Here is a 12959-nt window from a genome sequence, read left to right on the forward strand (position 1 = left end):
GTGTCGAGGCACGTGCAAGTTATAGTGAGTCCAACTAACTATAACGTGGGAATTTCAATGGTTTTATGCGAGTAAAATTTCCAGCTAACTATAACTGATGTGAAACCTATGGTTTTTTCAGTGAATTTAATAGGTTTTTTAAATGCTAATTCCTAACTATAACTGGTGCGAAACTTATGGTTTTTTCAGTGAATATATATATATATATATATATATATATATATATATATATATATATATATATATATATATATATATATATATATATATATATATATATATATATATATATATATATATATATATATATATATATATATATATATATATATATATATATATATATATATTATTAGTGTTGGCCATAATAAATGAATAAAGAATAATGTTTTCATCCCACTTAAAGCCCTGCGAACACTGAATGAAAAATGAACACACCAATGTTTTTCTCTTGTTATAAAACATTAGTTGGTGGGTGGGTTTCCCTTCCCCCCCCAAAAGTTTCAAAGCTTCCAGCAAACATGAGACTCACAGACTAGTCAATTATTCTAGCGAGAGAGAAGGCAATATTGTAGAAGAGACATGGAAATAGAAAAGGGACACAGTTATCAAGTACCCGGAAGCTTCTTACTATATTTAGGTCTGTCCACCGACCATTTTCGAGATCGCTATCTTCCTTCGAAAACAATGAAACCAACGTAGATTGGCATGTAATGCTACCATTTTGTAGCTGATATATACCATAATGCCACTACCGTTTGCAAAATATTGAATAACTTTAACTTTACAGGAACCTTAACACTTCTAATTCTTTTATATTTTGACGAAATGTGTTTTCACGCAACTTTGTAAATTAGAATGAACAGTATTTTACTGTACCGTTTCAGACGATTTGATTATTTATATCACCGATACCTTTAGAGTTGCCCGTTGTAAGAAGCCGCTTTGGTGACGTCGTTGTTTCCTGTACGTTGTTATGGTTGTCCTTCTTCCATGTTGGCGCTGGTGCAGGTCCTGCAGGAGCAGGGAAGTGACAGCGGCTCGGATTCCCAAGCTTGCGCTTCCTGTGCGCTAGCTCGGCCAGATAACAGCTTGCAGGAAGCTGGGCGCATCCTGCGGAAGCCATGGACAAAGTGCCGTCCTATGAGCCCAGTACAGTGTCTGCAGCATCAGTAACCGCAGCCAGGAAGCCCCCCAGACCTGCCGCGCCACCAGCTGTGCCGGTGGTAGCAGCAACAGCCATCCGTCAGCCTAACATCAGTGTCCGCCAGCCGAGCTTGGAGACCCTAGACAGGTGAAGTGTCCCTGCTTTACTCGGGGGTGGTAGCTGAGTGACAGCGTAAAAAGAGTATCTTGTTGATCCAGTAGGTGAGTCCAAACGAGCAAACAGCGGATCTGGAAAGAGACGAGCAGCCTGGAGGCTCTATAGCGAGAAAAGCAATGGGAGGGTTGTGAAAATGGACAATCAGGGTGCCCTAGACAAAGGTGGGGTTCAGGGAGCATTGCAAAAAAAGTGGTCTCAAATAGCGGTGAGAAGACAGTGGCGTCCTGGTGACGTTAAAAAGAGGGGATGCCACAGAGCACTAAACATCGAGCACTTGTACATCTAATCAGGCCAATGATGCCGTATTACGTTGTACTGCAATTTATTGAGAGGATCAGCAAGGTGCATTCCACCTGTTTGTAATTGTATATGACGGTTATTAGTTACTACTACTGATGGGGGCATTTGTGCCATGAAGACTGACTGTAGTAGATACTCTGATTATATATTAGCTGGGTACCCTAGAGGGTATGGTTCATACTACTGAAAACTATACACACAAATACACTCACAATCCGAGCGAATGCTCGGTGTGGTACTTCGTAGTAGGTGCAGCTTTGATCCTTGGAAAGGTCATTGAAAACCAGGCTACACTGGGTGAGGGTGTACTACTCCCACAGGGAGGGTCCAGGGTTAGTGGGTAACAGCTACAACGAGTAACTAGAAAGTGGTGCAAGAATAGCTGCTGCCAAGGAACACTAGGGATGATAGCAACTCTGGGAATTACAGAGAGAATGGCTACCAATGGATACTATCTACAGAGGTGGCATCCAGAGAGACTGTATAAACTAGAGGACGCGGGATACATGGGGCATGGCGTACTATGACAAACTGGCGATGAAGGCTTGCAGACATCCATTTACAGAGTTTTTCATTGCTCTTCCTTCTCAAGGGTTGATACCAACGTGGCTCCACGAGGAGGATAAACTGTTACCAGACAGTTCTGGCTCATAACACATTGTGTTAGGTTTGCAAAATGCAGCATTTTAATATGCGACGCAGAGCTAGTTTAGAGCTGCACTTTGACTTGTGGGGCCGTTTAAGAAGTATGTGATGCTGGTTAAGCGATGCCTAGTACTTCAGCAGACTTGTTACACAAAATTGGCCTTTGCTGTGTACGATGAATAGATAATTTATGAACTTTATTAGTCCGATTCTGTCCCACGCTGTGTTTGCAGTACCAGAGTATGTCAGGGAGTTTGAACTCTAGGTCTGACGATATGTGTGTTGGGTGCCACTCTTTTCAAGCTTTTGCAATGAAGGATAAGCCAGATAAGTTGGACTTTGTTTTACTTCGAGCCTTAACGTGTGCTTTGTACATGCGACTTGACTGATGCACGTATGAGTTTCGGGCGTACTTCCCTGCACATAGCAAGATATTAGATAATCTCTTAAGGGTGCTGGCCACTTCACGGCCACTATTGACAGACTTTCTGTTTCGTGTCTTTGTGGGAGGGTCTATTTTTATTTAATGACTATATTATTACCCTGTGTTTGGAGTGGGGTGAATTCACTGAAAATCACTTATTATGGTTGGTGTTACAGCCAGAGAAGCAACACTAGTTATTCAGGCTGTGTATCTCGTCATGTTGTTTTAGAAAAACACCCAGTTGTTGCAGACTATTAGTGGAAAAAGGCATTTTTGCCCTGTGCTATTAAATAGCTGCAATTTTCTTGTAAATCTTTAATAATTAATGTTGAACCTTTACAAATTCTCCTACGTAATCATAAGTGGCCTTTTTTGCCTGAACCATGTTGAATTGTAACTTCGCCAGTAAACCTGGAACAGTTTTTGCTCATCCATTTGTTGAAGTTTCCACCAGGCTTTTTCTAACAGCCTTGCCCTTTCATTTAACTAGGTGGCTGTCATTGGTTTACTAGGATGTGAAGAATTTCAGTTGAGGAGTTAGGGCTGAGCTGTCACCATCCTGCTCCTGGTGGGGTTTTTATATTTCCTGTAATTTACTTAATGAAACTACTTTTATCCTGTACCATCTTACTTTGAATAAACATACTTCATCAAGTACCTGGATCTTGATCTTTCTTCACTACACAATTACAAGCAGTTGATTAAGACTGGAGCAAGTCCTGGATTTTGGAAGTGTTTTGATGGTGGGTTATGGGTGGAGATGAATGCTCAAAAAGGATTTTTCAGGAAGAAGGGCAGAGGTGATATCTTGCTTGTCAGTGGAGTCTTCAGTGATTATGGGAGAACTTTTAGCGGGGGCAGAGTAATGAGTGAGGGGTTGGGTCTTGGGGACGATCTAGGAATTGGGATACGGTGTGATCTGGGAAGTGGGCTTGGAGGCAAACAGGCTCAATTTGACTATGTAAAAAGGACATAGACAAGAAAAATTATGGCTTTTTATATTAGATAGCAGATTTTGAGATCTTTGTTTGGGAATCACCATGGGTATGCGATTTGTTTCATTTTTGCGATTTCTTTTAATCTGATTGTATTGAACTATTGATCAAATGCAGCCAGTTTGTGACCATGCATTTGCATTGTATTTTTATGGCACTTTTTTTTTATTGGCATTCTAACAAAGAATATGTTTTAAGGTTCTTAACAATTTATTGTAAATGGTATACAGCGCATCTGAGAACTAAAAGCCTTTTCAATCGTCTTTATACCAACTTGCTTGAAATGTAGTCTAGGACACTTCGCTACACGTAGAATGAATGTGTGTGTTTATCTTGAAGATTTATGCTACAAGCATACATGCCAACATTTTAGAGTAGGAGATTTAAAAATAATATTCAGCAGAATACTTTTTCCCTATTTACCTCTGTTAAGGGAAAGGCAATTTCAGACGAGAGACAGCCAAAATACAGCAATTTTTTGCTTAAAAAATTGGGAGTCTCCTGTATGAATTGGGTCTGTTGGAATGCGTGTGCAAGTGCATTGCGAACATGCTGATTACTGTTTTGTATTCTGTATTTCAGTTAAGAGGCAAACTCCCAGTAACAATAAAACGAAGAACTTCATGTTCTTGGCAGGGTACATCATTTGAACATTTGTAATCCCTTATGAAGCCTTGTATTTATACAAACATTGAGCATACCTTTATTAAATAAGCATCTCGTGCAAAAGATATCTAATCTATATGTGGCTTTTAAAACATTTCTATTTCTTGGTTGTTTTTATAGCTAAGTAAAGATTATATTTTCTTAAATAATATAGTAATATTTCTTGGAATCTTTTAACTATAAAATATCCACTCTTAATATTTTTGTTCAACCACATAGCAGCTATTGAAGGAGCGTTATGGCTCATGTTCCATATTGTCCTTCTTTGAGGCCATCAAAAATATTGGTTGTTTTAGTTAGCTTGGCATTTTACCCAAGTTGGACGTTTACTTGGGTATTATTATGTAGAGTAATAATTATCCGCAGAAAGCCATGTGGAATACTAAGTGCATCTAGCTTTTCCGTAGTTATGGACCTGTGGATAAAGGGCTTTCGTTCAGTATAGTTTAAGCTAAATATATGATGTTGGATGCTGATTCCTGATCTAAAGCATAGTTGTGTAATCATTATTAATGTATTTTCTTTGGCCAGCACATCAAGATGGATATCTAGGAGCTTTGCAAAAACTTTAGAGACGGCATTTATTCAAGAAGTTAGCCTGTGAGAAGTTGGATCTTCCTAATCCCCTTGTTTACATATTGGTCTAATTCATGAACCCAAGCATTGTTCCTGTAGCTCAACCTTTTCCATCATATATGTAAATAACTTATAAAGGGGTTGGGCCCAAAGGTGTGGGTTTAGCTTAAGGTCCAGATTCGATAAATGATCTAGTCTAGGGGCTCAGTTATTGCTAATACCCTTAATTATACTGTCAGTTTCCGAAGAAGCTATTTTATCTCTCCCCAATTATTTCAGTATTAGCCTGCTTTCCTTTGCTCATTATGAATGTATGAAATGTATGAATGTATGAAATATGCTGAAATGTTTCACCCACTGCTCTGCAGCAATATATAGGCCAACTTCAACACACTTCTACCAAATTCCATCTCAGACAAGCATCCAGAAGTGCTCAGTCGTTTGCTTTTGTCGTAGCAATAGTCAGTCAGTTAGTCAATTAGTCTTTATTTCGATTATCAAATCATTAAAGACATTATACATCAATAAAAGAAATCTAAGAATTCATTATATTTAACCATTAAAAACCATAATGTACTAAAATATATATTGAGTGAAATCACAAATATAAAACAATTATTAATAAGAATGATAAAAGTGAGATAAATATGATTTGCCTAAAACCGTTAAACAAACACCTAAAAAATGAACATAATTTGACAAATGATACCACTAAGGGCCATTATGGGAAAAAAAGAGAACTGTATACATGATCATTGAGCAGAAATTCAACAATGAGCTATTGGGTGCTAGTGCCGTATGCAAAGATGTTCACTACTACAATGTCCTTGTTAATTTTGCACAAATGGCCCACATCCATCCCAGAAATTTCGCTAGAGCAATCGCTATAGGCCACAAGTATCTGTCTTTAAAATCCTTAGTGCCTCTACACCCGACCTTGTGCCAAAATTTAAACAGACAGGTTTCAGCCATATGTTTCGGGGGGCTTTATAAGCCGGGCAGGTAAACAGAACATGTGCGATTGTTTCCTTCTGCGATGGACATACAATACAGTTAGCTTCATTCAGGGGATGCCATTTGCTTGTGAAGGACTTAATGGGGAGTGAACTCCCTCTGAACTGATGATACAGTTTCCTATCTTTTGGTACAGTGATAAAATCCCAATAGCTTTCATACAAATACTCTTGTTTGTTCTCCAAAAAGTCCCTCGTCAGAGTAGGACTTGTTCTAGAAGAAAATCGTTTCATCATAATCCTGTTCCAATAAGCTGTCTTAAACTCTTTCTTATAGGGAAAAGTGGTGCCTGCGGGATTTACCCATAAACTGATCATCACCATGTCACTCAAGGTATCTTTTATCCTTCTAAACCAGGAGATCTTACAAGAGCAGTCAGCCCGCCTGGTTTCAAGGAGAGCGTGGGCATACAGGGACAGCTCAGGGGTGACCCATAGCCTTTTCCAGTACACCACAGGTCTGATTTGGGCTATGTGCTAAAACTGATTAAATCCCAAATCAAGATAAAGATGCGTAAGTGGAGTTGAAGATGGGAGCTATAACAAGGCTCTCACAAGCTTATTTTGAGCTGCGTTCAGGGATGTTAAATCTTTGAACCCCCATAGCTCCGCCTCATATGGTACTGAAGTGCTAATTTTAGTTTTATATATCTTTATGACAGGAGCCACTGGTTTTGTATGGGAAAGTCTCTGCTCCTTCATGAGAACTCCTGTCAGGAGGGCATGTTTAAGGGCCAGCCTGTCGATCTGGGATTTCCAGTTTAGTTTCCTTCCCAAGGTAATACCCAGATACGTAAAAACATCAGTCTGCTCTAGCTGGACTTTATTCATAGAAACATTCCCTTTAATGGCCTTGCGATTATGGAGTACCATAAACTTTGTCTTCTCCACATTTATTTCAAGGTCATGATCACTGCAGAACTCCTCAAACCTGTTGACGGCTGACTGCAACTCTCTCTGGGTCTCAGATAATATCAGGGTATTGTCGGTGAACATTAACAGGCGTATCTTCAGGCCTGCTAGGCTGGGGGCATCTGTGGGGTAGTCTGTGTGGTATTCCCCGACCCTATTGATGAAAAGGAAAAACAGGGTCGGGGCAAGAACACACCCTTGACGAACCCCCTTGGCAATTGGAAACTTATTTGTAACTTCCACGTTTATGCCCCAACGTACCTGGGCAAAGTTGGAATTATGCAGGGCAGGGATGTGGAATTCCTATAGCCCGACGCCCAGGACATATTGTTGTAGGTCAAGGGCAACACGTTTTCATGTTTAGTGTGTCCTTGGGACAAGTAGGCCCAACCCCCTGCAGCCCAAACCCTTTGGCTGCCAGTTTGAAGCACCACATTATGGATCAGAGAAGGGCACTGTCAGCAGTTGAGGTAATATTTTTGTCCATATGTTAATGCTGTTCAAACTTGTATTCATGGTTCATTCATTGAAAGCCTTTATTATTAGGGTGCGCGTTCTATGTAAATGTTGTAAGTTCTGACTGCACTATTGGCAGTGGGCCCAGTATAAAAATGTATACACACGTTTTCAAAGTTTAGCAATATGAGGCTATGTATAATGCTCCCAGAATGCTCTCTGATTTGATGCAAATATTAGCAGCAGCTTGAAAGCAAGATTGATGATTCTTTGCTTTCAAAATAAAATGTTGATAAAAAAGGAAAGCGTGAAAGAAAACATTTAGCTAAACTACTGTAAAATTGCAGGTACCATTTCTTTGCAGTATCATTTAGTAACCTGTGTTGATGCATGCTAGTATTTCCCAAAAATATTCATAATAGACTATCAGTGTAACCAGTTTCAATAAGATTATAGGAAACAAAAATAAACAAGCATTGGCAAAGTCAGTAGGTCTGAATTTGGTGGTCAGCCTTTTAGTTTTGTCAATGTGCGACTTCTTTCGGCATGGTTTTTGTAAAACCTTACTGGTGAGGGAGCCGCAGGGCCCTAATCATTAGAACAAACATTGGCAAAAGCAAAAATTGTTTTGGGTCTCCAAAAAACACACACTGCCACAGTAGTTACTGGAACTGAACAAAACTACTTTGTGGGCCAATATGCTCCTTGTGAACGAGCAGAATGCTGTCTAGTCACAATGAAGTCAACCAATCTAGAGACAGAATTTTAATAAAAGCAAAAAGTCATGGTCATTGCCAGACCAAATTAGGGACCCAATTATTAAAGAAAGTCTCAAAAGTGCACCCAGGGTATATGTCCTTGCATTTAAGTGCAGCTATATGGCTTTCATGAATTCCCAAGAATTTATAGAAGTTGGACAAGAAATCACACTCCTAGAAAATATTTGTGAACTGCATTGTAGCATGAGCAAATCTGCATATTTAGATTTGCTCATGCGAAACTCTGAGTATTTGCAAGTTCAATTTCCCTCCAATCACTGTTTTCCCCAACTCTGGAAGAAGGTTTTTGTTTGCCATTGTCAGGAGTAAATTTCCAACATCTCAGTATGGGAAAAGATTAGAGAAGAGTTGTTGAAACCCCTTAAAACATGCAAGTTAATAGGTTTGCAGACTCAAAGGGCATTCTAACCCTGGAATCATTGCTTACCACTACCTTCAGCCCCAGTATGTAGGTCTGCGGAAACTTGGGAACATAAGAATATTCAAACCATACTATGGTATGAGGCCCGGCATATCAAAGAGGCTATATCAGAACTCTTACATAATGAGACTGCTGCCATATTTTGTCGCCGTACTACATGGCACCAAAGGGACAAGTGGATTTTGTTACAGGACAAGTAGATTTATGAAGCAACCTGCCCCATGGACAAGTAGATATTTTATTAAATTCCACACCCCTGGCAGGGTAACTAGAACGGCTAATATTTCTAATGGCATCCCCATTTCCAAGAAGGCTCTCCACGTTTTAGCACGGGGAACCAGATCAAAAGCCAATTTAAGATCGATAAAGGCTGCAAATAGTGTGCCCCCTCCTATAATTAACACCTTCCAATAGATGGTCACAAACTTGAGAATCTGGTCGATTGTGCTGGTGTGTGGCCGAATCTCTGCCTGCATTGGTGACAAAATCTCTATTTCGTCCATCCACGTCTGGATTCTACATAAAACCAATCTAGCAATGGTTTATTGGATGCAGTCAGTGAGGCTTATAGGTCTATAATTGCCAGGTTTGGATCGGTCCCCATTTTTAAAAACCAGGATGATCTCTGTTCCAGACCACGACTCAGGGATGGGGGCGCCACTTGCAATGGCATTGGCAAGTTGCTGGATATAGGTCGTCCAGTTATCCCCATCGTGCATGAACAGGTCAGCAGGTATATAATCTAGGCCTGGGGCCCTGCCTTTCGGGATTAGGTTAATGGCTTTTTGAACCTCTTGTTTAGAGAAATGCTGAGTGGTGGTAATGTTGGGCATTATAAATTGAACTGTGCTATCTTTGCCAGCAGCAAACTGGGCTTCGAAATGAGAAGTCCACGTCTCAGTTGCAACATAATTTACAGGGGCTGGGTTTGATCCACCACTGCCCCATTTGATGAGATGCCAAAATGTGGTCAAGTTATTTTCCTTGCTAGAGTCAAGCATGGTTTGCTAATGATGTTCAACCCATTCCCTTTTGGCTCGTGATAGTGCTTGCCTAAACCTGGCCCTTGCCTTTTTGATGCCTTCCATGTTTTTTAGTCTAATAAGCCTCTCTACGTGGTTTATTATACCACAATGCTGCTCTTTTAATAAAAAGGATTTAAGTTTAGAGAACAGCTCATTGTGGACCTGCAAGATAATTAAATTTATATCCTGCTGGGTGTCATAACCTTAGCCCATTTGACTCTCATGGAGTCATTGGTAAGCTCCACTTTGAATGTGGCCTTTTTTATTTCCTGGCGGTCGTAGATGGGAAGACTAGGGACCTGCAGAGAAAGCACTAAAGGGTTGTGGCTACTTTCGAGCCATTCCTAAACTACCATGTCCTGTAGGGAAGACCAAAATTCCATGTTAAGAAATATGTAATCAATCTGGCTACTTCTTGTGCTATTATTAAAAGTATGTGCGCCCCGCCTATCTGACTTGTACCTCCCATTAACTGCCCTAATCCACGTTCCAAACATAGCCCTTTCAGTTGTAATGCCGAATCTGTCCATTTTTTAATGGGAGGAACGTCAAGGGACGGTATGTCCCATTGTGCATCCTCCTCAGTACTGAAATTGCCCTCTTTAAAATCTAGGGGCACGAAGGTGCAATTAAAGACCCTGCGATTATCAAGTTGCTACTTCCCCTGTGCTTGTCTAAATACCCTTCTAGAGATGCAACAGTGCTGGACCCTTTGTGCCCAGGGGACCCGCTTGCGTAGACATTGATGACCAATAATTCTGGAGCCTTCCCCATCCGAAATCTAATGGCTATGACGTCCCCATTATCGATCTTAACTTCCTCCACTGTGTAACATGCTTGCTGTCTGACCCAGATGACGAGTCCCCCGTCGGGTCTGCCCCTTTGTTCCCCCAGGGCTGGTTTGTAAAAGTTTAGGAAACCTGGGTGGCAGATTTGTTCTAAAGCCCAGGTTTCTTGAAATGCCCAAATATTATAATTATCAATAAATGCAGATCATTCAGATGAGGTAATTTTCGAGGAAAGACCAGCATTATTCCAGCACACTAGTGTTAAGTTAGATTTGTTAGACCCTTAGATGTGAATACTGGAAACGTCCACAGGGTTCCGCACAGTGTCCTTGTCCATAATACCTGTCTGCATCTGTCACTAAGCGTTGGGAGCCCTGCAAGAAGGGGGGTAGAAAGGTGGTCCTCCTTTACTGCACTAATCAAATCCACCCCACCTTGGTCGTATTCCACCAAATCTGGGGTACCGCCCACATATCCCTCCCCAATGTATGAGTGGTCCCCAGTTAGGGTTGGTTCTTTGATGGTCAACAGGTATGGATCAAAACCATTCTTGCAAGTGCCCTCGGGATCATATGGTCCCATAAACGGTGTATCAGTATCAGAGCCGAGTCACTCAATATCATCTAGGGAAGAAAAAATGCCAAAACTATTGTGTGTGGGGATTAGATAGTTTGATGCACCACGAACTTAAGGTGCCCCCTCCTGATTTAATCCCCTATTAACTGTGGACGGTTGCTAGAAGAAACTCAGAGGGAGGATATTAATATTGTCCGTCTTTATTTGGCAATTTCCGGCCCTATCCAAAATATATTGAACCAACCCTGGAGACCCAAAGCTTAATACCGCAGTTAGGGACTTGTGTGAGCTGCCGATCCATGGAATTCTGCGGACCATTTTGAAGTTAGAAAAAAGTTCATGTTTAATACCTGTCCTGGCGGTCAGCAGATGTAATGCCCTATTCCTCAACGAAGACCAGTGTTCTTGTACTGCAGGCTGTAACACTGGAACGTTGCCCAAAAACAACTGTGTAGGGTGTTGCATCAGGGGGAGATGTAGGGACAAGTGAGCTTTGAAATTACTGGTAACATTATCTTGCGGGGCCCGTCTGCGTGGTTCCTCTACAGGCGGAACAAAGGTAGAATGTGTGCCACTATTAATTGGTTACAGGAATTGGTTAGTCATGGGTGCTGCCGTGACTAGGGGAGGGTGACAGTGTGCAGTGTTGGTGGGTGCCCTCGAATGTGTTCTACTCGCCACCTGCAAAGCTGCCCCTTCACACTGTCGCACGTTGGAATTGGTTAGCAGGGCGTTCGAGATGGTCTGCTCTATTTTGGTCAACCTGCTTTCTATTAAGGTCAGTTTATCTAGAAGCGGATCCATCAGGGCTAGGAATTTATTTTCTACCCATGTGGTGAGAGCATCCTCAAACAAACGAGATGATAGGTCAATGATTGCAGTGGCGATGGGGGTAGTGCAATCATTACTGGTGGAAGTATTCTCATTTAAACTACCTGTGCACCCATTTCAACCCGCTTTACGTTTGTTTGCTCTTGATACCCGCTGGACGGACTTTACAGGACCCCGCAATTTCCTTTTCTTGGATGGCGGTACCCCACCGCGGACCTGGCTAGATTTCTGGCTCCTTGTTGTACCATGGGGTGTTGGGGATTTGGGCGTTGATCCCCGTATCTGGGGATGGTAAGTTTGATGATGCCGGAGAAGCCTGACTAATCAGTGGAGCTGCATCGGTGGTGACGATGTCCTCATGGAGGGGCTTCGACACGATGTTAGTCTGGGGTAGTAAGGGTTCTAGCAAAAGTCTGCGTTCAGTGAGTTGAATCTCGTGAATCAATGCTGATTCAGCCCTAGAGAGGAACACATCTAATGTCCCTACGACTCCAGAGCCCGCACCCACCTTCAGCTTGTTCATTTTAGACCAGAGTATGAGAGCAGTAGCGACAATATTTACCAGTGTAATGCTTACAAGTCCGATGTAAGAGGGGTGGCCCAGCCCCAGTCTCTACCAGTCTCTAACGGGCTCAAACGGGCCCGCCCTTGGTCCAAGCTTCATCAGGGCGTCGTCCTGCGCCGCAGGGGGAGGGGGAGAGGCAGCGCTTTATGCGCGGTGACCACGCCTCCCCCCTCACTCGCGGCAGCTGTAGAGTTGCTGGTGCACCCTGGGGGCTGCAGTCCTCACCCAGGGAGTTGAAGCGGCAATAGCATCCTTCACGGCCGACCTCCAATGGGCAGCAGGAAAACAGAGGGAACTCCCAGCAGAGGATTGACACTGGATTCAACGGGCACAGCCAGGAAAGAAACTCCCAATAGTAGTATCCATCCTTGCCCAGGCTTTGAGCCTCTCTTCTTTTTTCCTTCTGTTCAAATGGTTTTATATTTATGAATTCCCAGCATTTTAATAGACCAATTCTGCCAGTTTTAATATTTTTTCTAAGTTATTTGCTGTCTCTGTGGCATTCATAATCGAACCAAATATTTACAATATTCATCCTTCTGTACATGCGTATCATAGTTAACTGTACAAAGACCTTAGCCATTAACCTTTCAAAGCTTTCAGTGTTAGTATTCGCACTATGTGTGATGGACCGTTGAGTTTTTTCTGTCTGCTACCAGTTTC

General features: G+C 41.8%; 1 protein-coding gene across 8 annotated transcripts in view; it reads left to right on the forward strand.

Moving 5' to 3' along the window:
- Positions 1-970: 970 nt before the first annotated feature.
- MTMR1 (myotubularin related protein 1) overlaps positions 971-12959 on the forward strand; it is a 492625-nt gene continuing 480636 nt past the window's right edge. For 5 of the 8 annotated variants that reach the window (XM_078688650.1, XM_078688655.1, XM_078688649.1 and 2 more), the window contains exon 1: positions 1004-1294. In XM_078688650.1, the coding sequence (XP_078544776.1) occupies positions 1125-1294 (170 nt within the window). In that variant the 5' untranslated portion in view covers positions 1004-1124. Of the gene's footprint in view, positions 1295-12959 lie in introns of all 8 variants that reach the window. The other 3 variants (XM_078688654.1, XM_078688651.1, XM_078688648.1) reach the window with 3 other exon arrangements.

This window comes from Lissotriton helveticus, chromosome 4_1, assembly GCF_964261635.1.
Source record: "Lissotriton helveticus chromosome 4_1, aLisHel1.1, whole genome shotgun sequence".
Classification (NCBI taxonomy): domain Eukaryota; kingdom Metazoa; phylum Chordata; class Amphibia; order Caudata; family Salamandridae; genus Lissotriton; species Lissotriton helveticus.